This window comes from Falco punctatus (assembly GCF_963210335.1).
Source record: "Falco punctatus genome assembly, chromosome: 15".
In the NCBI taxonomy this organism is placed as follows: Eukaryota; Metazoa; Chordata; class Aves; order Falconiformes; family Falconidae; genus Falco; species Falco punctatus.
Window position 1 is genome coordinate 21,641,614 of NC_137595.1, and position 26,190 is coordinate 21,667,803.

A 26,190-nucleotide genomic window follows, 5' to 3' on the forward strand; every position below is an offset into this window, starting at 1 on the left:
GGGGGGGGTCTGAGGCTGGTGAGGGGAGCGCGCTCCGCCGCGTGGCGGGATGCTGCCCCAGTGTCGTCTGGTGGGGCTGAGGGTCAGCGCCGGGCTGCCCGCAGCAGGAGGTGCCCGCTGAAGGACCGCGGGTCTGGCACGCAGCTGCTGAGGTCTCTGGGGAGGCAGTGCCCGCCTCAGGTGCGCGCGGCTTTTCCCGCCGCACGGCGGGGGTCCTCCCCCTCCCCACCTCCCCCTCCCCGCGCCGCGGCTGCTGAGGGAACGAGGGGGTATCCAGCCCGCCTGTGGCGCGGCAGGTGGTGCTCCTTTCGGTTGCGCCCCTTTTTCAGGTGTTTTTTAGTGGCGTTTTTAATAAAAACTGCCGAGTAGATACCTCCCTCTCTTCCCCTCTCATTTTTCATCGTTTGCTTCCTTAGCTTTGGCTCCCGCTACTCGCCGGGGCGACTGAGGTGAGGGGGGGGGGGGGGGGGCGGAAGTTATTTTTCTGGTGAGGCTGGTGGCTGTTGCATTTTCCCGAAGCTTTGAGATGGTTAACCGGGTTTCTCGGTCGGGTTGGAGATTTGAGTTACGTGCAGGGTAATAAGGTGGGAAGAAGGAAGACAATCTACATAGTAGCACCAAAACTGAGGAAGAAAAATCTCTCAGAATAGTTGAGAGCAGAGGAATGCCCCCCTGCCCCCTCTGGGCACACAGGTGTAAACCGTTAGTGAGGTATGTTTAAGCACTTTGTTAGTGGCCTACTGCAGATGGAAAGTAAGCCCAAAAAGTGGTGTTGGTGTAATTGCAGTATAGGAATCAAATAAAATTCTCAGAGGGCTGGTGGGTTGTGTGGTTTGGTTTTTTGTTTGTGGTGGGGGTTTTGGGTGTGGGGGTTTTTTATTTGTTTTTGGTTTTTTGTTTTGTTTTTAATATATTTTTAGTATTAGTGTAGCTACCATAAAGTGATGTTTTGGGTCCGCTATGTGACCAAAAATGAATTCCTGACCCACAGCTACTGTACGGAAGGGAGCTCACCTCCTCCTAAAAGAGGAAGAATGGGTCTCCATATCTGTCTGCTGTTTTTAGGAAAAGGCTTTTCTCATAAATCATCTTTGCTGTTTTTCAGGACTTTCTGGACTGCAGCAAAATGCAGATGAATTGGTTGTGATAATTTTTGCTGCTTCCAAAAGCAAAACTGTGCTACGGTTTTGTCAGTGCCATATACTCTTACTGTAGGCAAATTATACTCTAATGACTTGAGAAAAATATCATAACTAAGGGACAAGATGTTGTCATAAAATGAAATTAAAATACATGTTCTATGTTCTCACATTTTTGTTGAAATTTTTTCTTGTTTAGTGATGAATATTTTTGATAAATGGTGGCGAAAATACGTGTGGGGTGGAATATATCTAATTGTCATTGGCCAAATATTAAAAAGCTGTCCTATTTAGAAACATGTCAAAAAAGTGAAAATAATTCCTTAGTTAAGGATCTAATTTTTTTTCCACTCATTTTCATTTGTATATACGTGATATCTATTCATAACCTGTAGAAAGAAAGTCTGGAAACCACTGAAAAAGTTACATATGGGGTTACTAATAAGGGGTTGGTCTTTATTATATATTATACTTTTAGATTCAAGATGTCCGCTTTAACTGATGTGAAAGTAGAAAAGTTAAAATTTATAATCATAACTGAGAACACTTCAAGAAATTATAGGACTGATGCTGTACATTTACATTACAGGCTTTAATGTTTAGGTAAGATTATCTTAGCTCTTGGCAGCTTTGGTGAACTGCCTGTGAGAATAGTAGTTACATTTAAAATGTAACTGCAGGGTACATGATATGATGTGCTTTCAGCCAGCATTTCCTACGGGAAAGAGCTAAACACAAGCTTTTGGGTTCAAGGCTGTGTGTTGTTGTTGAGCAGTAGTAAGGCAGCTCTAGTATTTCAGAGCAGTCCATGAAACAGTTAAAAATGCTTTTCTTAGTTTATTATGGAAGCATTTTCCAGCGCTGTCCAGGTGGAATGCTAAATAAACTAATGAAAACTTAATTACTTTGTCTTCTTCACAATGCCACAACACTTCTTGTTTTCTAGAAGCTTGGTATGACCACTGGTTTTTATCAACCTTGCTGGTATATTTCTATATCTTAGAACATTTTAAGCTGAAGAGTTTTTACAGGTGCTTCCATACTCAAAGGAATAATTTGAATAGAGGGCCACAGGTAGGGTTTCTAACTCTTACCCTGATATATGTGAAATGCATTGTCTTAAATGATTAGATTAAGGCATGTTTGTAAAGATACTTGTTGTCTTTTTCTGTGTTTTAACTATTGGTGTCTGTACTTCTTGATTATCGTTGTTATTTCTTCGGGACTCTGGCTTTGCAATACTCCCACTAATGGAATTGCGAGTACATCAGAAGCAAGGATTTCTTGACATTGAAAGGAACAGTAAATATTTCTTGACCACTTGTAACAACATTTCTGTAACCTTATGAATTGAGATGTCCCTGTCCCTGTGTGCTAAGGGATCTGTGGTTTTATAAAATTAAAACGACACTGGTGGTGATTCCATTGATATAAAGTGTTCGGATTTCGGAATAGTTTTCCATAAAAATGTCTCACTGCTGGAACTAAGTTGGCTGGAGATGAAGGATAGCTTAATGGCCAGTTAAATGAGAGAAAACAAAAGATCGTGATAAAGACAGCCCTCAAAACAGGGAAAGATTGCTAATGAAATCCTAAAGGTGCTAAGTGCTGTTCAACATAATTTATAAATGGTTTGGGATAGGAAGGTGACCAGAGGTGTCACACTGTCTTTTGGCAAAACTGGCTCCACGCTGCACAGAGCTGGGAAGGATGAGGAAGTTAAACCTATTTCAGTGTTGTGTGCTGATTTATGCATATTGCTCTGCATGAGACACAAGGGAGAAAGGTAAACCATGGGAACAGTTACAGGTGGCTAAGGAGCAGTCCACAGCCTGCTTCTGTGAATAACTGAGAGCAAGAACGGCAACTTGTGAGGGTTGTAGTCAGAGTTTTCACATGGTCATGACACTGTGTCCTACTGGCGTGATCCAGCTTTCACTGGCATAAGCGTTTCTGCGCTGACTTGGGATGTGGATCAAGCCCCTTAAGATTTGTGCTAGATTTTTTTTTTTTTTTTAGAGTGCATAGGACCCTGCTTGAGTGCTCTGAAGCCAAGCCTGCTTCCTGTTCCTTGCATGTGTTCAATTTTGTTCAAATAAAAAACTGTTGAAAATTTTAGAAGAATGAAACAAAATGGGAGACAAGCAGAGTGTGTACTATAAAATGAAACAAGGAAACCATGTACTTGTGTGCAAGGATTTAAAACTTTAACATTGGATATGACAATGATGAGATGCAGGTGGTAAGGAAAGGTGTGGTAAACAGTGAGAGATCCAGCAGCAGTATCATGCACGTTTAATTGAAAAGCCTACATTTCAATCAAAAAGCTAATGTTACAGACATTTAAATGGACATTGTGACAGAGGTGAGCATTTGGTGGAATCAAGGCATGAATTGTCAGGTGATGAAACAGGTGGTAAAATAATTTGCAGAACTGAAGCATAAAATGAGGAAGTGCAGTGTTCTGGTGTAATACACTGTGTGACCTCTTTATAATGAGTGCCTGAGGTATTAGCGAACCAAGAAAGGAAGTCTCTCTAATTGAAAAAGATACTTTGCCATACTGGCTTCATATTTAATGCCTTATGCTTTTTAATTAATAGGTTGAAGTCAAAGTTCAGCTGAAATTTCAGTAGACTTTTTTTTTTTTTTTTGTGTGTGTGTGTTCTTTCCTAGCAAGAATGATGACTATTTGGGTAAGAACAGACCATTTTAGAAAAACACCTTCTGTAACGCATAGCTGTATTTGAAGAGTGCTTGCTTAGTATTGAGTTCCAGATGTAAATACTGAAGGGAACTTTTTCAGTTTGATTTATCAAACTTTATGGCTTCACAGGTAGAAGTATTTAGATGCCTCACTTTCAATACTTTTTTCAGGATGCTGTTTATTAGATGAAACAATTATGTCCTAAAAACTGAATGATTCGTGGAGAGGTGATGGTCTCTGGCAATGTTTATGCACCCAAACCACTTCCTTTCTTGGAACAGAACGTGTTCTTATGTAGAGCTTGAAAAACAAAGAGAGTGCAGGAAAGACAGGAGCTAAACCAAAGCAGAGTATTAAATAAAAATACTACTGAGAAAACATGAAAAGGGAATGTTTATGTGGGCCTGAGACATATGGAGTCTTCTTCAGATACATTTTTTCCTGCGTTGTTCCATGCAAATCTCCAGTCATTATTCAGAAGGAAGAATATGCAAGTTCAGATACATTTTTCAACAAAGGAAGATGATGTTGGATAATAGCAATGTATTCTTGGAGTTTGGAGAACTTACTTTAAGGCTGGTGGACAAACCATCGTGTGTCTTAACATTGGCTCAAGAAGTGGAGGGGATTCAGAACTTCAGAGCCTCACTGGAGATGTGAATGTCTGTTTTCATACAGCAGAATTATTCTCTTTTCATGAAGAGTGAACAGAATAAACAGTATTGGACTTCACCTGTAAGGGACCCCCTTCCTGATTTGGTTTATGTCAGCTGAGACTATTATTCCTTTTCAAGACAGAGTTCAGAATAGAAGCTTTTGAGATTTTTTTTTTTTGTTGGTGGGGGGTGTTTGGTTTTTTGCCTGGTTAGCCTGTTCCTTCAGTTTTTAATGTGAAAAGTTCTGGAAAGATTGAATAGAAGAAATCAACTGGTAGGATGTGGTGGTTAGTAATGAGGTGTCTCTTGGTAGAAATTATTTCCATTGATGTGAAATCATTGTATGATGTAAGAAGAGCAGCTTTCGTAAGAGCTGTTTCCACCTGACACATGAGCAGCTTTGGAGAATTTACGTCGGTTAGAATCACAATTAACTTGACACAGGAGCAAGTTAAGCTGTGGTAATGTCAGAACATCTGTGTTTATGCTTTGTAGTGTTTTGGCGAACAACAACTTGCAGTGCTGCTTTCCTGTTAAGTTTTCTGTTTGCTTGGCTGCTTTGCGTGTGCTAGGCTGCTGATGACTTGCACTGCCTTCCAAACTGATTTTTGCACTTTCTCTTTCCCCAAGAGGAAGATGCAGTGAATGGGCCTGTCTGAGCACAGAACTCAGGTCACATTGGAAGAATTTGCTATGGCAGTGGGCAGTAGCTCTGTAGCAGAATGTGTACAGAACTGCATGAAGACAAAGCTTGAAAATGGTTTGCAAGTGTATTAGATATAAAGCTGGCAGTCTAGCTGTGCTTCAGCCATCGCTCTGTGGTATGAGGGACTGGATAGGATTTTTACGTGACTAAAAATAAAGGTGTGTTTTGTGTCGGATGTCAATGATGAACTAAATGTTAAGACGACTGAAGACAGTGAATACGTACAGGTTTATGACAAAAAGCCAGAGACTGTTTTGTTTTGCTAGAGGCTGTTTTGTTTTGCTTGAGGCTGAGCACCCTTAAAAGCCAAACTGAATGCTGTATGATAGTGTCGTATTGTCAGGCAGCCTTCCGGCCCTTCGAGCTGCCAGCTGCCCTGTGAGCGTATGGTCTTGTTCTTTCCTTCAGTACAAAGGATCACTACTAGAATGCTTACCCATTGGCAGTTGTGTATTTTTCAGTCCATAACACTTCTGCCTGGGTACTTAGATTATAAGTTCTGAATTGTTTTCTTGTATGTTTCAGTTTTTCCTTGCATACTCAGTTTTGAAAACGTCCTCTTTCACATCCAACATCTTTCACATCCAGCTGCTTCTAACTCTGCCAGTGCATAGTGTGTAAGCCTTACTGCAAACTACAATTTTGCTAGCTTGCCCTTCAGACCTAGGGCAGGTTTATTGCTGAACATAGTGATGCATGCTTAACTGCTGAGGTTTTTAACATGGAAATAAGTTTACCAATAACTGACCTTAGGATCGTTCTAATTACATACATGATAGCTCATATCAGAGGTTGAATTTTTTTTCTTAATCGATTCTGAGCCTTTGCAGGAAGGGTATGATGCCATGACTTTTGCTAATGGAGTTGGGAGAGCTGTGCTTCTGAGCTGATAAAGTAATACTCATGTTGATGAACTGGCTCACCAGTACTGAAAAGCTCTGCCCAGATCTCAGTGAAAATGTTTCTAGCCATTTTGGAATATTGCTGAAATATTATTTCCCACTAATACAAGCTCGTTTCCCAAGTCAAGAAATTAATCTGATTGAAGTTATTCCATGAAAAACAGGCAAGGGTTTAGCAGGAAGAAACCTTGTGAAGCTGGATTGTTCCCTTTAATAGCATCTGATGCATGATGAAATTTAGGAGGCCTTCATGGCTGCATCACTCAGGTTGGAATTGTGCCTAACACTGAAAATTCAAGACTCTTGTGAGGTGTGTGTCAGTTTGTTTTTGTCCCTCTCATCCTCACTATGTTCTTACTGCCTGTTAGTTCAGCCATACAGGGAGGTGGGGAAGATGTGGCTCTTGCTGCACTGGTTTCTGTAGCCAGCTTCATTAGATGCTGTGGTGTTTGACTTTCAGAGCTACAGCTGGCAGCATGGCAAATGCATGCTGCTAAATCCTGCGTGTTCTTGTCAGTGTCTTGAGACAGAACTATGCCTCATTCAGAGGAAGTTGCACCGGCTGCTTGAAAACTGGTATTGATAAGGGGGTTGAGCGAAGAATCGTGCAAGCTGTAGAAAACAACCATGTTAAATGTTGAGATTTTTACTGGCCTGTTGTTCTATATCCTGTCTCTTTTTGAGGTATCCATAGGCAGTGTTCTAAGTTTTCACTAATTTTAATGTTTCGTATTTTATTTGCTCTGCTTTTGATACCTGGGGTGATAGGAAGACTATCAGGCTCTAGGAAGTTTCAGTTAATAGATCAAAGTATAAAGCTGACAGGAGTTGATAGGCATTTCAAAAATTTTAAGCCTCAATTGCACATGGGAAGCAGCAGCTAATAATGGGTTTCAGATCCATGGTTACAACTTAGCCGTCTAGTATTTAGCCCTCTGCTGAGCCATTCACCTGTGATAGTGTTTTTTGTTCTCAGATTGAAACATTTACCCAGACAATGTGATACCATATGCTGCAGATAATTTCAGTAGACTCATTAGTTTTTAGCGCATCTATGGAATAATAAAAATTGTTCCTTCAATGTAAATAATCTTTTCTATTAAAAATAATATTAACCACACCTTTAAATATCATTTGATCAAGTGCCTGAGGCTTTTTTGAAATAACTCCCAAAATGTTAGCGTACTAGTTTCCTCTTTGGGAAATAAAGGCACAACTTTTGACTGGGAACTGTAACCAATGTGCAGGCGATCCTCTTTAATGTGGGATTTATTATGAGGAAAAGACCCTGGTAATTTCTGTGGGTTTGGCTGTTACATTTAGCAGAATGCTTTTTCCCTTTCCAGATGCATCCAGCATCTCATTGCGGGTGCATATTCTTTTGTTTAGAAATAGAAACATATAACTCATTAGGCAAATTTGGATATGTAAATGTGTTGAAGTGCTAAGGCAAGACGAGTGATATGAGAAGTTTAAGGAAACTATTTTTGTGATATATATAATTTGTGATGTCTAGAAGATTTTTGGCTCTGTGCTGCTTATACTGAAAATGCCTAGTGTAAAGGTAGATCAATTTTCAAAACTAATCTTAATTTCAGGAGGTTGTCAAGTTTCTGATCCAAGTTTTTATTTGACCTGTATTACTACTACAAGCAGCCAATTAGGGTGTTGTTATACACTTTTCTCTGCAAATAATGATTTATTATTTTTAAAATATCATTTAATGAGGTTCTTTCCAAGTTTTAGTCTAAACCATCTGTCATTACTGTAACTACAGATAAATCTGTAATTGTCTTTATTTTCTCCCACAGATTAAATATTTAGAAGTTGGTTGATGAAGCCACATCACTGTGCTGCTACATTGAGTCTCAGCATGAACAGTTTTGGTAAAGTGTTCGTCTTGATTAAGTATTTATATTTAGTGGGACTGAGAAATACAATTGTTCCCAGAGCTTTTGCACCTCTACAGTATTCTCATAAGAATAAAGATGATTCAAATAAATGTCAGAAAGGATTTGCTGACTCCTGGAATTAGGCAGTTGTGTGATGCAGAATATTCTTTTGATATCAGCGTGGTGTTAAAGTGGCTCACTAATTTGCAGACTTGAAATACCAATTAAACAGCTGAACTTAAACAGTGCGATGGTTTTCTCTTTACATAAAGTGAAAAAGACAGGAAACTGAGATAGCTTGTGGAAGATACCTACTGGGTGAGAGTGATTGTGTTTGATTTATTATTATTTTAATTGCCTAATGATGCTAAGGGACAGTCTAATTAAAGTCCCTGGAGAAGTCTTCAGAGGAAGAAGGATAAATATTGGAAAATATTATTTATAGCCTTTAGTGTTTCCACTCACTGAAATAAATACAAAAATGAAATTGAAGGGCTGGATCACATCTTCTGAAGCTTGTCCTTTAGGTGAGCAATGTAGAAGAGTCAAACACATCTGCACAGAAAATAATAGTGATGTTGGGACTTTAGTAATGACTTATGTTGCCTCCACCTAATCACAGATCCTCATCCTTGTGTTCTGATTTTGGCAGAACATGATATATATAGGATGGGCTCCTGTCAGGCTGTCATGTAGCCTTTAATGGCCATTAAAATGTGCCAACATATAGTTCTGAGTTGTATTTCAATTTGGGATGGCGTTTTCTGGCAAAAAAAAAAAAAAAAAATGGCATCAGATAACTATGTCCCTACCCTGTCAGAGACAGAATAAGAGTTTTCTTTAAGTGGCTTGCTATTTTCCCCTCTTTATGGCTTACTATCCTCCTGGTCTGGTAATGTTACTGCATAGTTAATTGCTCTGTAATCACACAGTTAATCTAAAATAATATAATAATGGGATTTTTCCTTAGAATATTTTGAGAAACAGCTGTGCCACTACGCTTATATTTAAAGGGACATTCTGATCTATATGGGGGGGTGGTTATGCACTGTACAAGATAGGGGGCATAGCTTCTTATTTGACTTAGCTGTAGCCAGGGAAGATAATCCGATACGATTTTTAGGCTTAAAGATGATTATCTAGTGCATGAAAGAGATTGTCTCCCCCAAACATTTATTAATCTATGCTTTGAATACATTTAAAGTAGACCTGATAGAAGAAATTCAGGGTGAAGATCATGAAAAAAGAAAACACCTTTTATTGACAAGACCAATTTTAATCATGTCATAGGAGTTGCTTTGTCTCCCATTCAAACTCCCATTTGACATCTAAAGTAGTCTCATTTAAGAAGTTTCCTTTACAAACAGTGGTTGTTCTGAAGTACAGTCAAGGGCTTTGGTGGCTCTTCTGCCCAGTTGTGAAAACAGCATAGTGAGTCCTGACTGCCTGGCAATTCAAAAAAAGATAAGACTGGAGCATGCTTAGAAACTGCAAGATGATGATTTTGAATGTGTTGAATGTGAACCTGGTAAATAACCCTGTTAAGATTTTTTATTTCAATTTTGACATAAATTTAGAGGGAAGGATAAATTTTAAGTTAAACCACGCATTTCTAGTATACAAATATAGTGAATGATGTGTTGTAGCTCTTTACTTGCCATTCTTCCATGTTGCTTTGAAAACTGATCATGGGGAAAAAAAAAACATCTGGAAACCAGAAAAAAAGGTTTCTCTTGCTCTCTATTTCTGTGTCACCAATAACCTTCACAAAAGCTTTTGCCTGCTCTTCCATAGAGGTAGGCCTTCTGATGATTTGAGATTTGGGTAGGAAAGTGAGGTCCTCTTCCCTTTTTTCTTGTATGTCTAAAGTATTATGGCTTCTTTCTTCATGAGTTTCTTGTGAAATTATTTTGTCTTCTACATCCTTTATGTATAGAAAGACAGCACAGGTAGAGGGACTGGTGGAACTGGGAAAACCTCCTCTCCCAAACCTGTCATAAGGCAAATGTATTGATTTCTCTGAATGAAAAGCAGAGCAGCATGTATGTGTCTCACTGTCTGCTAGCATGCATACTTCTATTAATATAAACAGAACTAGATCTGTTTGTGTGCATGTTTTATGACATGCTGCTCTGTCTTCCAAAATGTCCATGCAATCACATAACATTATAATATCAGTGAGCAGCTTATAGAAGATCTGAATGAAAGCCATGCAGAATGTAGTCTCATGGCTTTCTCATAGGGCTGAGTTTTGTAAGTATTTATGTACACAAGATTTTCTGTTTACAGTTTGCATTAAAGACACGCCCATTTCTTTTAACTATATGAATAGGAGATTGTTAGAAATTTATTTTTGGAGAACCACCCACAAAATGCTTACGCTCTGTAAGATCTTATTCTGTGTTACAGATTTTCTTCCTAGTTTATCTTGGGACATTTCTGTCTACAATTATATGATTTAGTATTTATTTTTGAAGAGTGTTATTCTTGTAAATCCTATTAGAATTACTTTTATGGAGCTACTCTAACAGAGCTGTTTTTAAGTAATTGGGAAACAGTGAGGCACATCTTCAAATTTGAAGTGACCTGATTTATTGAATCCAGATAATGAGTGCTTTCATAAGTTCTGTCTACGTTTTTTAGTGCATTATCAAGGCTAATAGACAAGACATTAAGAAAAGCAGATTTTGATCTGCTGTTTCTGAGACCAAGAGTTTGATGTTGTTGAAATAAGTGGTGCACCACTTACTTCATATGCCAGGTAATGGTGTTTTCTGTTTGTTTTCTTCTGTTTTCCCTTTTTATTCCCTTTGCTCCTGATGACATTTTCAGTAATATTAAATTTTTCCAATAGATCACTTATATGCTATCAAAAAGTTCATATTGTGAAATGTCAATCAGTAGTACTGCTGAAGGGTTTGGGGATTTTAGTGCTTTGGGTTTTCTTTCTGCTTTTTCAGACTCCTCAGTTGTATTCTATATACCATTGCTACTTTCTCACCTGCCAACATGGACCAATAATTAAAGCTAACCACAGCATGAGCATGTTTATCCTTAATTTGTGCCTTTTCAGGAGTGCAGGGGGAGTGGACACTTTAATTACTTGTTTTGATGTCATGAATGCTAAGCTGCTTGAGAACAGTTTTGAAATATAGTGTCAGCTACTTTGCGATATTTCTTGCCTTTAGCCCAAAATAAGTGTCACATATAAAAGCAGTGGCCCAAAAAAGCTACTGTTTCACTTCAAAGGTTTAGAGAAATTAAACAAATTCTTTATTTGCTTTTTGGTGGTTTGCTGGTAGTAACAGTTCTGTTTCCATTACATTTGTGCTCATACTTTTAGGCAATATTCTGTGCATTCATTGAAGATTGAAGTAATACTTACATCTTCCCAGCTATTTGGCACTTACTACTGTGCATGACAAATCACTGCATTTCTCACAGTTGAACAAATTTTGGCAACTTTGGGATGATAACTATGTATCTGTAAGGATTGCTTAGGAGATTGGTATGCTTGAATACAATTACATGGTGCAAAGAAGATTTGTTTTATTTAATGAAATGCAATATGTTGGTATAGCAACATTGTTATGCTTCTTGTGTTTAAAAGTGTTTTAAATGTTATTGTTTTCAAAAAGTAGCATTCTTTTCAGTACACTTAAGTGTAAATATTTATTAACATCTACAGTTTAATTATATAAAATGTAACAAACCAAATACACCCAGCATCTTAGATTTTCTGCGATAGTACTCTATTTTATAATCAGTTCACTTGGTTTTCTGCATATATATATGATCAGACTAGAACTACATTTACTTGACTCTTCAGTTGTATCATTCTTTGTGTCAGCGTCTGAGGCAAATTGCCTTCTACTCAAAGATTTTGAGCGATGAAACTTAGCAGTACAAGTTCCCTGAGATTTCTGCGATAATTAAAACATTTTGATAGTAGTCCCAGATTCTGTACTTAGAAATCAGCACTCTGAAGACAGTTAAATGAGAATGGACCTTGCAGAGAGATTTTCTTGGGGGAGGAGGGGGCGGTTGCAGGGGAAATCCATTCTTGCTTTTTCTTTTTGCTCCCCCGCCCCCCATTCATTCTGAAACTATGACTTGATGAATATCATTAGGCTGTAATCCATTTATTCCATGTGGTGATTGGAAAAGAGAACTGGATATTTCATTTGGACTCAGTGAACCAGTGTCACTCTGAGCTGAGCCCCCACTGCCATCAAACTGAGATATTTTCTTCTTGATAATTTTTCTTTCTTTTGCTCGGCGATTCTGGAACCAGATTTTCACCTTCAGTGTTACAAAGGATATCTGATTAATTCAAAGTACTGCTCAAGTTTTTACAGTAATAATAACAATGAAAATATAAATATTTTTAAAAAAGCTATAAAACCCCAACCTAAGAAACCCCACAAAAAAAACACACAAAAACCGTAAAACCCAGCCCCATCCAAAAAAACCCCACAAACCAACCACCACCACCAAAACCACCCACCCACCCACCCCCCAAATAAAAAAAACACAAAACAAAACACTGGATCTGTGCAGTGAAAAATTTTTGTTCTCTGTATTCATTTTCTGCATCATAATCAATAGAAAATGGCTTTCTTTTCTTAGACCTGCTGTAAAGTGAGCTTGCTGTGTTATATTTAAGAATGTAGGAATCAACTTACTCGTTCAGATTCAGGGGTCTGCCTAGTTTATCATCTAAGCTTTGACAGTGGAGTGTGTCATACTTTAGGAAGATGCAATTATGAATAATTTGAAGGTTGCAGATTAATTCAAATCCAAGTAGTGAGGGTTCTTTTTCTTAATTTATATTGTGATTAATTTTTGTGTGTACGTATATATTGATGTGTTTTTAAAGTTTTGAATTTTTTTTGTTACTGGACTTTATATATGTATATTTTATTTTATATGTTTATATATATATTTATATTTTTTTTCTAATACATATTTTTATATATGTATTTTACAGGTAGAAATGTACTGTGTCACATGTATGAATATATCGACATTACTTAATGATAGTGAATTTTCCAGGCTAGGTATGCATATGTAAAGACTCCTATCTGTTTGAAATTTACTTTTAGTTTAACTATATTTTCTTATGTGAAAGTGTGAATAGGTAGATACACTGTTTGTTTTCCTTATTAAGGTTTTGTGTTCTTATTTTGCAGGTTTTGTTACATCCTTTAAGGTGTGTTGAATACGATATAGAAAGTTGTACCATTGCTTTGTATTAAAAAATCTCATTATTATTTTCTAGTTATTTTTTTTTTTTATACCTTTACTGGTAATAAGAGTAAGAAGTGTTTAGCTTTGTCATGAGTCCTGTGGAAATGCAGATAAATTATGTATTTTGTCAAGTTACACTTGAAGGAAATTTCCAATTTTTGACTGGTATGGCTTTAAGAGCAACAGCTATGTAAAAGGAAAACGTTGATTTTGTACGGTATCACTGGTTACTCCAGGCATGTCTGTGTTCTAGATCAGCCAGCTTGCATAATGTTAAGGTGGAGGTTTTTAATCTTTCATAATTGCAGTTCTCTGAAAATTTCCAATGCGGTTATATCCTACTGTATAACAAACTTCAGTCCGTTGATGACAGGCTTGTTTGTCATAATTTCTGGGGCCACTTAACAGTCTGCAGAGTGTTATCTATGTACTATTTGGGTCTGGGATTGAACATCATTACACTACAATATGTTCAGTGCTTGAACCTAAAATACCATTGCTTATCTATGGATCCTTACACTTCCAGCCTCAATAGGTCCCTCTCTATTCCATGTTCTTGCACAGACTGAATGCAGAATCAGAAGAGGCCACTGAAAGAGGAGAGTAGTTTAGAGAACTGAATGTGCTTATTCAGAAAGAACAAAAGTTTGTAAAATTCTAAAAAGAAAGATCTCTTGTTTAAATTTACCTGGGGGCAATAAATCTGGTTGCTAAGGTATGAGATGCCTTATTCGGTATCACCAAATCTTCCCTTATCCTCCAACTGTAGCAGAACCATTGTGATTCTCTTGCGTAAGGAGGCTTGGATTCAGCAGTTACTGTATTTGCAGACTGCAGAGCTGTGCTTCCTAAGTGTGCTCTCCAGCTCAGTGATTTTAGGAAATTCTTTATCCTGAATTCCTCTCGTCTTTGTATGAACACAGTTAAAATACCTGGGCCCCTGCTCAGGAGACTATTCAGGACAGAGCTAAAGTATGTACTTAATATGAATGAATGCAGAACTGCTTTCCAAGAAGCAATGGATCTAAGTATGCACTTGAAAATTTCCTGAACGTATAGTCTTGGCTACATGTATGTGTACAATAGGCATAGAGATTTGGCACCAAATTTTACAGACTAAAGTACCCAGTGTGTAATGGGTATGAACTACTGCTGTAGGTGAAGTACCTGTGAATATAATAGCAAAAAGAGATCCTGACTTGAAAAATCAAAGGGTGTAAAAAAATCCTGAAAGTGTTTTGAAAACTGAGGAAAAATGTGGCCTGTGGGAATAGTGGCAATAACTTTGTAACAAAAATACATAGATATCTGGTTTGATTGCTCTTAGAATATTGAGTTTTTGTCTTCCTGGCTTATACCTGAAATATAGCCAATGCTTCATATTTTTTCTGGCCACTGTTTTGTGTGATTGCAAGAAGAAATAAAATAGTGAATGTCTTGACTGTTGAGAACATAGCTGAGATAATGTTTAGCTGAACTGTTTGAATTCTGGCTGTCTAGCAAGCTATTATGCATGTAAGAATAAGTACTTTTTGTAGTATAAATGAATTCCTAATACATAGTTACCCATAACTGGAGATTTCTGTCAAATTAGTCTATTTATTTATTTGTGTTTGCCTAGTGTATTTTCTGTGTGTTGAATATACTCGGAAACTGTGTCATGGCTGCCTTCACAGTACTCTGGGATACAGAAGGTGAAAGTTGCTCATGTCCCCTGGCAGTAACAGTGTCTGGTGAATGGGTGCGTATGAATGATGGATATTCTCTGTGTACCTGTCTTTCAGATAGTCCCAGGTTTGCTGCAAGTTCTGACTTTCTCCTTATTGTAATGTATCTGTTGCAGTGAAATTCCTTCTCTAATTCTAGTCTCTGATGATCTGTGTAAACAACTCGGTACTTTTCTTTTGTTCTTGTTTTACCTGTTTAGGAAAGAAATATTATTAGTATGTTGAATTTTATTTTCTATAGCATCTTTCTTTCAAACATCTCAAATATTTTAGAGACATTAATTAAACTACAGAGTACTTGTATGCGATTCTTTTCTGTGTTACAGAGAAGGAATATGAGGTGCAGGGTGAATAAGTAAGTGAGTATTGGTTATCATAACTGTCTTTCCCTCTTTATCTCACTCTGGAAACATAAATTTAAATGTAAAGCTCTTAGGTGAAAAGCACCCTGAAGCATCTTAAATAATTCATAGCAGTACATAATTGGTGCTGGCTATATTTGATCTCAGAGGGGTTTCATTTCAGGGCTCATTGAAGTGACTTCCATGTATATGTGGGCATACACAGGATTTCAAGTCTGAAACTCAGTCACAATTTGTTTAGTTGTACCACGTCCTAATTCTTTATCTGAGTTTTTAAAAATCACCCCTCTAACACAAAGAAATGTCCTACTAGAAATGCTTTCACTTTCTTGTGTGGCCATCGGCCATGCTTATAAGTTCCATAATAATTTGAATTATTTTTTTTGAAAGATCCAGTCTTGCAAGATGCTGAGTGCCTGTAAGGGGTATTACTGGGGGTACTCCATGCTGAGCTTTGCTTTTGATTTGAAGGCACTTGGCAATTTGTAAGATGGGGCAATAAAATACTTGTAAAAGGATTTCAGTATCATCTAATGTGTAAAAGAAATATTCCTAGATATGTTGGATAAATACTATTAAGAGAAGCATTACTTCATGTTTAGAAGATATCTCTCATTTCATAGACTTTTTTTAAAACAATTTGTCGTGTAATAATTATACTGGGAGATCACTTTTCAACTTATTTGTTCTCCTTTGCACTTTCAACAGCCAACTAGATAGTTTTCCTTTTTCTTCTGATCTTCCCAGTTTTTTTTTTGATGTGAGTTTTCTGGGACAAACTGTAGGACAAAGACTTCTTTAAAGTGGTTCCCTAAAATCCATTGAGGTGTTAAGATGAAGCACACGCCACACAAAGGAGCGACAAGGAGATCTTATCAAGAACCCCTTTCACATTCAGAAACACAAGCCAATTGGTTTGGAATTTACAAGCCCTAAACAAATGTCAGACTCTTTCATCTTAGCAGAGAAAAAAAAGGACAGAAATAGATGAAGGAATAATTTTTCCTCAGTTCTCTTTAATTTTGGACCAACACTGAGGATAGGGTGCAGTATTTTTATCATAAGCCTAGAGGCAGACACAGCTTAAGACATTTTGAAATACGCATAATTAAGGATGTTTTCCCAAATCCTATGCCACTTTGACTTCTAGTGTACAAGGTTTTCCTGCCTAAATTTGCAGGACTAAAACAATCATCAAAGTGAGTTTACTTTTTCCCAAGGTACAAATTGTTGGCTTTGAAATATTTTCTCTAAGTGATAGTTACAATGTTAACAATAGTATAGATATTCAGGTTCCTTGTAAACTGAAGGCTTAGAAGGTAATCTTTGAAAACAAGTTAAAATTCAACAGGGTTATTCCGGCTTCACTATAATCAGCAAATATAGCCATTATTTGAGGGGGTGGAGAAAAGGAGTAGTTTTCCCCATTCCCCTTGGTCATAAAATTCACAGAGCATTTCTTCTGAAGACAATAAAGCTAGGAGAAGGCCTCTTTATTTGCTGTGAAAATCATCACCCTTTCCGGCAATATAACTCCTGAAGAAAAGAGGGAGAAGGAAGAGACAAGACTGCATATCAAAGCAAAGTGAAGTGTTAAAAGGGTCTGTTGCCTCAATATGACAGATAGGCCTCAAAACCTCAGACAAAGTGGGCCAGTGGAAAATAGATGTCACAACTAGTTTACAAAGAAAAATAAATTAGCATTAGAGCAGAGGCATGGCCTTTTCCCCTGCTTTTCTATTTTGCTTTCTGGCTGTGTTTCTGCTGTGATGTAATCTGAATTATTGTACATCATTGCTTGTTTAAACAAAGGCATAAAGTGTGTTGACTATAGTTTAAAAAAAAAAAGCTGAGACTGATCTGGCAAAATATAAAAACACTGTTTTCCTGTTGTTTAGTCCCCTTAAAGTCTGTTCTCTTTCTGAGAAGGATCACTCCCAGATGAAGTTTCATACAAAATTTTGAAAGATATAACAGCTGTTTTCTAGTCCCTTGTTTAGATGCCTTCTTTTCAATAAGTTTTGTGCTTTGAATGCTCACTCGTTCTCATAAAATACACATTTTATACTGTTGATTACACAGATTTTAGAAATTAATTGGTCTGAAGTTCTGCTCTTATGTAACTGAAGCTGATTAGGCATATTGTCATTGATTTTTAGCAAAACAGCATCAGACTGTAAGGAATTCTGTAGATCATGTTCTTATTTTGGTAGCCTGGCTGGGAAGTTATCTTTACCAAGATAACCCACTCTTAATTTTTGGTTTTTAAAAATTTCTTACTGCCTCATATGTTTGCAATGTCTGTGTATTTGAAATAAGAACAGGTTTGGTTATGAATATATGGGTAGGTCTTTTAGTAAGAAGATACATGATTTCAAATAAAATTTTATCTTTGATAGTCTGTTGAAAGGACGTAGTATTTCTGTCTTTGTGATGTTGTTTCATCCTGAGAATTGACTTGGTCAGGTAAATTTCCATCTCACTTTTTCTGCAATTTTTTTTTTTTGTATAAATGGCTGAACACAAATATTGAATCAGAATGTAGTGTATTTAGTAGAGTCTAAATAGAGGAGAAAAAAATTCACATTAACATCCCCTCCCCAAAAATAATTCTTACTGTCTTTAGGACAGTATTTCAGTAGGCTTCCTCATTTAAATAGAGGTGTTTTGATTTCTGTTATTCCATGCTGCTCACATACACTGACATGTGTACATGCCACTAGTGAAGTTAAGAACATACACATATTTATGTTTATAAATATATTTGTAAAGTTTAGGGCTACGATTCTGAAATTGTAGAGCAATGAACTGTATTAAGCAGTGGTAATATTGAAGGGGAGGAGCCAACAGCTACTTTGATAGCATGAATAATATTATGGCAATAAGGAAAAACAGCAAATCTGTTTCAAAGAGAGGTTATAATGGCATCAAGTAAGTTTTCTTGCATTGTCTTCTAGAGTAAGCACTCATAGATTAGTATGTAGCTGTTACATGCCTAATTCCAGACTTGTCATTATTTGTTTGAATTTCCTTTCATTTTTCACAACTTTTTACATCGGTATTAAAATTTTCCAGTTTTGCAGTTAATGTTGTTTTAAGAACACCAATGAAAAGCTAAATCTAGTTGGTACTTTTCTTGTTTTGCAAAATACCACATTTGTGCTCTACTCTCCCTAACCCTCTTTTTAAGCTGGGTTGATGTCTTGAGCCCATTTCTGTGAATTCAGTTTTTAACACTTCAAAGGACTGGGCTGTAGGAATGTACAGCCTCAGGTCATGTATCTATTGACAGGCCCTGTTTCACCTGTCCAGCGTTGTTCATAAAGTATTTTGGCATCTGTAAGTTCTGTGTAAGTACTTTTCAGACTAGAGATAATTTAAGCACGTGACTGCTTTTCTGAATTGCATATATATTTTATGAAGTTGAGCAAGTGTGTGAGAAACCTTTCAGGGTCTTCCATGTCTGTGCAATAAGTGTAAAACTGGATTTTAGATTTTTGAGTATTTTATTCTTTAAGAATGCTAACACGTATAAAATTCAGTGATGTGACAGAGAATGGGTTGCCTCATTGACATTCAGTAGTTTCAACTGAATTTGGTCTGCACTGAAATCTTGCATCACTTTTACAGTTGGAAATCCCCAATGATGTTAATGAAGTTACTGCTGATTTACATGAGTATACATAAGGGGGAAAAAACAGACTATGAATCTGCCTGGCTTTTGAAGACCTTTGTAGAGGCTCCAAGTGGAAGGATGGCATTGTGATATCTTAGTGTTCACTAGGCGTTTTGTGTTTAGTAACAGTGGCAAAACTGTGTCTATCTGCTTTATAACTAAGAAACAATTACCAGACTAATCTGAAGGAGCATTGTGTCTCAAGCAGCAGTACTGATTTTCTGTCTTCTAAGATTGCTCCAATTGTAATTGCTGCTCTTGCTTTAGAGCATTTTCTTTGATGCTTTCTAACACACACTTACTACTTTTAACCTTAACAATAGATTTAGCAAACCTTGCTACACCTAATTTACACCTTGGGAATATACACAGAAAGGTTCATCTGGCGTGCAGTTTGTGACAAAACCAGGCGCATCAATGAGTGACACTTGCAAGAAAGTGATTTTTAATTGTGTAATTGTGGCAAGCTGCAAAATTCTGGCACATGAGAAAAATATGTAAAACCAATTTGAAAATAAATTAAGATTTATGGATGACATATGTCTGCAAACAAAATATGCTGATCATTTGAGTCAGATTACTTCTCTAGGAATATGTCTTCTCACCTAATATAGGGAGAAAAATAAGACCCAGGAACAACAGCAGAAAATTGCATAATCAATACCATTGGAACAGAGCACGTAATTTTCTTTAAATGTATTGAAAAGTCTGTGAAGATTTTACAGATCAACCTGATTTTATATTGATATTTACCTTGTGGCACAAAATAATTCTGTAGTATTTTTGCCTGTAACTGTTAAATGTTTCTGCATTCATTGTTCCATAACATTCTCAAGAATATAAAGTTTTTCATCCAAAATGCTTTACAGAATGTTACAACAAAGATTCCTGCACTTGAGTGAGATGCAGCCATATCTAAGCACAATAGCCATCCCACTATAGTAACCACAGAAAGCTTTTATGGGGTGAAAGTGAAACTAGTGCAAATTTAGTTAAAACTGCATTAAACAGCAGTAGGCTAAATAAATGTCATAAATGGCCCACCAACCTATGTGCTTCAAGTAAAGTTAATTATTTATAAGATCGGTGGTAGCAGAAGATGCTTTCTCGGGCTGGAAGTTGAATTTGTGCTTACCAGTAGTGTTAGCTTGCACAGTTTTCCTCATCCATTCGTAAGAGCTGTGCCTTTGGCTGCTGGGAGAGATTTGCTGTGCATTAATGGTATCTACAGGAGGTAATCCCCCGGATCCAGCGGGATGGAGGGAGCTATAATCAGCAGAACTGTAGGAGACCTGTCCAGGAGACGAGCCATTGATCTGTACAGCAGCAACTGTGCTGGAAGGTCCTGGGCCGTAAGCATTCCAGTCCTCCCGCTGTGGGCCATAGTGAGATCCCCAGGCTCCCGCAGGCTGTCCATGGGTGTCCAGAGTTGGCACATGATGATATCCCATGTAATCTGAATAGGGTGGAGTAGACACAAAGTTTTGCACTGGCAGGTTGTTATTAGCCCTTGCAGATCCTGGATACATGCTGTTCTCTTTATCCAAGAGAGAGTTCACATGCATGATTGTCACTGATCGTAAATACGTTGTCACAACATCTTGTTCTTCAGTATTCTCTTTTGCTGCTTAAAAAATAATTGTGTTTGGTTTTCTGTAATAATGCCACTGCTTGGAATCTTCTACTTCATCCTCTTTTATTATCAACTGTGTTACCAGGTGCTGGTGGTAATGGTTTACCAAGATCTTGTCTGACGTCAGCCTAACTGCCTGCCTTATAATTACATTTACATTCAAATGAAGGGCTGACCAACCCCACCTTTCTGCTGGTTCTGGTGCTTTCTTTTTTAGAGAACTTTTATCTATCCTATTACCCTTCCTTGATATTCAACAGCAATTGCAGTACTGTAAGATGATGCAACAGTTGCTTATATTTGTAGCTTAATAAATAGATCTTTTATTAAAGAAAGGACAGTGGTAACTGTAACAGTGATGTTCAGCATTCCAAGTATTCTTGTGTGAAAACTTTATTTTGTGATGTGTTATCAATCAACAAGTAAATCTGTTACTCTCAATTTCTGAGATACTAAAAAAAATAATCTCATTTTTACTTCTTCAGTTAAGGGACATAGTTTGAATAATTGTTAGTCAATTACCTCAGCATGCAGAGCACCTTGTAAACACCATATCTTGAATATAACTGTCTCAAAATTTTCCCCCTCATTATTGCTGTTTCTAAGTGGTTTTCTATCATGGGAGAAATTCAGGCTCTAAATATAATGCACATGTTCACATTCTCCCCATACAAAGTGATTTAAAGAGATCCCTTCATCTGGTGGCCATTGCAAGCTGATACATTTTAACAAGCTGACAATAAATCTTCCTCGCAAAGATGGTGCCAGAAGTACAAAGAATATGACTGTAAAAAGTAGCAATGAAAGTCTTTGATTAGACCCAGTAATATTGTTGGCTTCTGTTTCAAAATGAAGACAACCTTAATCTGCCTGAAAGGCTGGGTTCCCTCCTCTGAAACTGCGGTGTAGGAGTTTGTTTTCCATGGTGGCAACTTAGGTAAGGGAATCAGCAGGGAGAAATATCTGGGTTATCAAGTTAGTGGATCAGAACTGCCTTGATGCTTTTCTCTAAAGTGCCTGACACATGGGTACTCTATAGGTCAATATAAGTGCTCCCACTGAGAAAAATTATTCTGAAAGTGGTTTTACATGTCATTATTAAGAGCTTGATATTAATATGGAATACTAAACCCTACCTTATGACTTGAGAATTGCCTCTGTATGGTTGTCTAGCTGCAATTTGTAGAGTGAATTTAATATATTTTTTTCTTGGATGGATTTCTTTGCAATGAGCTGTTTGTCAAGGGGTATGCTTGCAAAAGAGGTGCAAATTACAATGAGTTGTTTCCCTTTACAAAGGTGTGGTTTTTCATTCAGTATCCTTTGTATTTTGACACTACTTGTATTCACACATCCCTTCTAATTCCAGCACTAAATGAGTCTAAGTGTGTACTTGAAGACAGGAAAGATATTCCTCTTCTGGGTTTTGTTCTTTTTGGTTTTGTTTTTTTTTTTTAGGAAATAATTTTTACTGAGAAGTGTAGTAAAATATTTATAATTAATTTTGCTATATTTACAGGCTTTATTAATCCTTAAGATCCTGAGAATGTTGAGGAAAGTTGCATCGTGACGTAGAACACGGAAAAAGTAAGGCCCTCTGTAATTGGCGTACCCTCATAAAAATAGACATTAGAAAAAAAAAGTCAGAAGAGACTCTTGTTCCCTTCATCTTGAAAGAAAAGGGATTATAATATAGTTCCTGAGAGCCCACAGACGACTTAGTACTGTTGTGTACTGAAAAGAACAAAGAACTCCACTGAGCATCATCCAAATTAAAATGTTTCCTATACTGGAAGTATCCTTGAACTCTTTGGCCTATTTGTGATCATTATGCCAGCAGTTAAATTCCAGTTGTGCAGTTAAATTGCTAAATGTTATGCAGAGCTGTCAGTCATAGGCAGGGCCATAGGATGGTGAAGTTCTGTCTCCATTGACTATATCAGAAATCTGTTGGCATAGTACAAGTGAACATTGATTGCTCATAGATTCCAGATCAGACATGTTTGAGTTCTACTCCTAACCATTTTCATATCTCAGTGAATGACATTTAATTTCATAGAATGCATTAGATGGTGGTAACATTTTCAATCCCTGGTGTTTCTCTTTCTTTATGGGAAGTCTCTGCACATACCCCCCACAATTTCAGTATCACCTAATCCTATTTTATGTATCTCAGAGCTTTATCCTTTATTCTCTGTTCTTCTTTTATCTTTTGTTTATGCTCCTCCTTTCCCTTTCTTGTTTTGCCTGTTTCATTATCTGAATTTTCTTTAGATCTATTTCGATTCTTTCCAGAACGTAATTAAATCAAGATACGCCGATGGCAAATCACTACACTGATTTGATATCTGCTAACAATAGTAAGCTTTGAATAAGGCATTTTGTTTAAAAATATTTACATAGCAGGATAAGATTGCTGAGTAGGACTGCAGATTTTTAACACCAGAGTGAGAATAAGATAACTAAAATGGCAACGTTCAAATGATCCTTCTGCACCCTGACTCTTATGCCTCCCATTTTGTGTAGCAGAACCATGTGGATGTATTGAAAAGGAACAGTACCTTTGCATGTAGTCTAGTAGTTTGAGGCTACCAGAATTTTGGGATTTGTTTTTTTTTTGAGGGCTAATTGTCTGTTAATCTGAGTCTGCTTTTCCAAGAATCGTTTTTTGGCCATGCATGGGACCTTACTGCTTCAGATGAAGCAAGTCAGTAGCTTCATTGCCACAGAACCACTGCATCTTCAGCATACAGCAGTAACTTACACTGTACTTCCAGGAACATTTTTAGTGAGCATTGCTGTCAGAAAACCAAAAAATGATTAAAAGAAAGAAAAAAAGCGAACTTCTCTTTCCTTGTCTGTATTTGCACTGTGAGGGGATGACAATGACTTGCTGGCGGTAGAGGGAGGGCTGCCTGTGCTGTGTAAAATGCTTGTGGAACTGTCGTGTTACAGTGGGCCCTATCCTGACTTTCTGGAGCGGTGGGAAAGGGAAAGCCATTCTGAGGTAATAGGCTTAGACATCTAGAAATATCATCCACGAAGGTTTGTTTGTATTTATACCATTTTCTGCAGTGGGTGGTAAAAGACAAAACAGGAAGGATCTGTGTGGTATTGGCAGCAAGAATGCTGTGCTCTTTGGCATATGTCGGAGAGATGAATTGCCAGAGTAACTGAACTTCAAGGTTATAATATTCCATTTTTTGATCTCCACCTGTTAAAATGCTATGTATAATTTACTTAGCCAGTGCCCATGGGAGTTGCCTCGGTGTTTGTTGAAATGATATTGTATGTGTGTGGAATTAAATGTACTTTGAGATCTCTGGGGAAGAAAATTTTCTAATTTTCTATAACACGCTGTTGATGAAAAACTAGCAATAATAACAAGCATGGTGATAACCATTGGAACTATTACAGTTTTGTTTGTACGGGCAATGTAGAGATGGTATACTGTGGTATGTGTGCTGTTCTAAAGAGCATTTCCAAACTGGGTAATAATAATATAACCACAAACGTGCAATTCAATTTTTTAATGACAGCTATTATAACTGCAATTTCAGGGACTACTGGTAGATTAAAACTGTCTTGTACAGCAATAACTTACATTTAAGGTGTTTATATATGTGATACTTTATTAGGAACCCTTACTCATAAATTTACTCAAGATGACACACATCTGTCTGTCTTTGAAGTTTGAAAATTATATGAAATCTTTCTGGGATTTTGTTTCTGAGGCACAAAAAAGCAGGTGGGTTTAGCGTGTCGCATTCTGGCTAAGGTGATAGGAGTAGATGTTTGTTTTCTTGCCTCCAGATGATCACTCTAATAAACATCAGGCTTAGGAATGCTTCTTGCCCATACCTTTATAACTGCATGCTTGGAATTTCAATGGAATGGCTAGCTAAGGACACTGTTAGTGATCTACGTATTGCTGATAGTTCTAATGCGGTATTTCAGAGGTATTACTGACCCTTTATTCAGACTGGGCTTTGCATGCACACCCATTCCTCCTAAAATTCATAGTCATCTGTATAAATCTTGAGGAAAGCTCAGTTAGTATGTGCCATGCTGTCAACTGAGGTCAGTTCTGTTGGAAAAAAAATTGAGTAGTCATCAAGGAAAGCAGTTGGTTTTAAAAGAGAGCTAAAGAGACTGCTCTTGCTTTTGCTGAAGCTTCTACAAACACAAAGCTTCTCAAAATTATTTACCCTTTTTAATCGGGCTGGTTTAATATGCAGCACCCTAGTTAGGTCCCATTTTCAGGGCCTGAAATGCAAGCACATGCCAAATTGTATCTGTATTGATAGATGTGGCACAGCCTAGAGAGCTGAATGGGCAATGCTAGCAGAACTATTTTCACTTGCTGAACTGAGCTTTTCTGGAGAAAAAGGGATATATTGCAAGTTTCAGTTCTGTACTGTGGTTTCTCATCCCTAATGTGTAGGTTTTTCATAAGAGAACAATAGTAGAAATAAATATGTCAGTTATCTGTGAAGCCTTCTTCAATGGTTTCATTTTTAATACCATGCCCTGAAATTTTGCTTGTTAAAAAATCCTTTTGAAAAATGATGAAAAATGACTTGTTGGGAGCATAGTGATAGTATTTACCATTCTATCTATTCCACTACTGTTTTCCTAACTGCTTCTAACAATTACTTATCTTCCATTTTTTAATGTTAAATTTTGCATTTTATTATAAGTAGTGACAACGTATTTCACGTATGATCTGTGTCAGTATTGCATTTGCCAGGAAAGAAACATCTGGAGCTAAAGGAGGGTCTTACTGTTCTGAAATCTAAATGATTTAAAATCTGCTACAAAATCAATACTGACAGTAATAAGAGTATATTTTACTGCTTAACAAGCATAGTATGGCAGGAGTTACGGAGCCTGCATGTGAATGCCAGGTTAAATCGATTCTTTTTAGCAGAACCATGAAAATTAACAGCACATCCTCTATTGATATTTTTTTGGTTTCCTTCCTAAACCACGTACTGTAGGGCTCCCACTTACTGTAACTAGTTTATGCTGGCCAGAGTATAGCTAGATGGGATTGTTGGGTGCTCACTACTGAGTCATTGAGATGTTCTTTGGTGTGATCTGTCTTTCATGAGGTAACAAAGGAACTGATTGCCTTCACTGTCTGCCATTCTTGCCATAGGCATGTTTTATATTCCTGGTATACTGGCATTTCTGTTGCACAAATGTACTGTTCTTTCATACTCTCAAATAAGAGAGATTGTCTATATAAAGTCTGTCCTGCCTTGGAGTGACAATATTTTATTGTGGCTTAGAAGACCAAGAACATGCAGGGTGTACCTTAATTAAGCTTCTCCATTTATTGTGATACCTTTTGCAACAGAGTTTATTGCAAAATGAACAAGAAAGTATTTGTGCTCTTTGAGTATGAAAACAGTTGGCAAACATTTTCACCATAAAACCTGTGCCTATTCCTTTACCTAGTGGGGTCTGCACAAATTGTGTCCAACTAGTAACTGTGTCCAGCGCTGATCCTAAAGGTGACTGGCTGTATATGTCAT

At 37.3% G+C, this 26,190-nt stretch overlaps 1 protein-coding gene across 1 annotated transcript; it reads right to left on the bottom strand.

Annotated features, from left to right (window-relative positions):
• Positions 1 to 12,088: 12,088 nt before the first annotated feature.
• Positions 12,089 to 26,186, bottom strand: CDX4 (caudal type homeobox 4). Its single transcript, XM_080366164.1, has 3 exons — positions 20,153 to 26,186; positions 15,026 to 15,171; positions 12,089 to 12,304 (listed from the first exon to the last, which is right to left on the bottom strand). The coding sequence occupies exons 1-3, from the start codon at positions 20,580 to 20,582 to the stop codon at positions 12,098 to 12,100; spliced, it is 783 nt and encodes a 260-aa protein (XP_080222290.1). The 5' UTR covers positions 20,583 to 26,186; the 3' UTR covers positions 12,089 to 12,097.
• Positions 26,187 to 26,190: the final 4 nt, after the last annotated feature.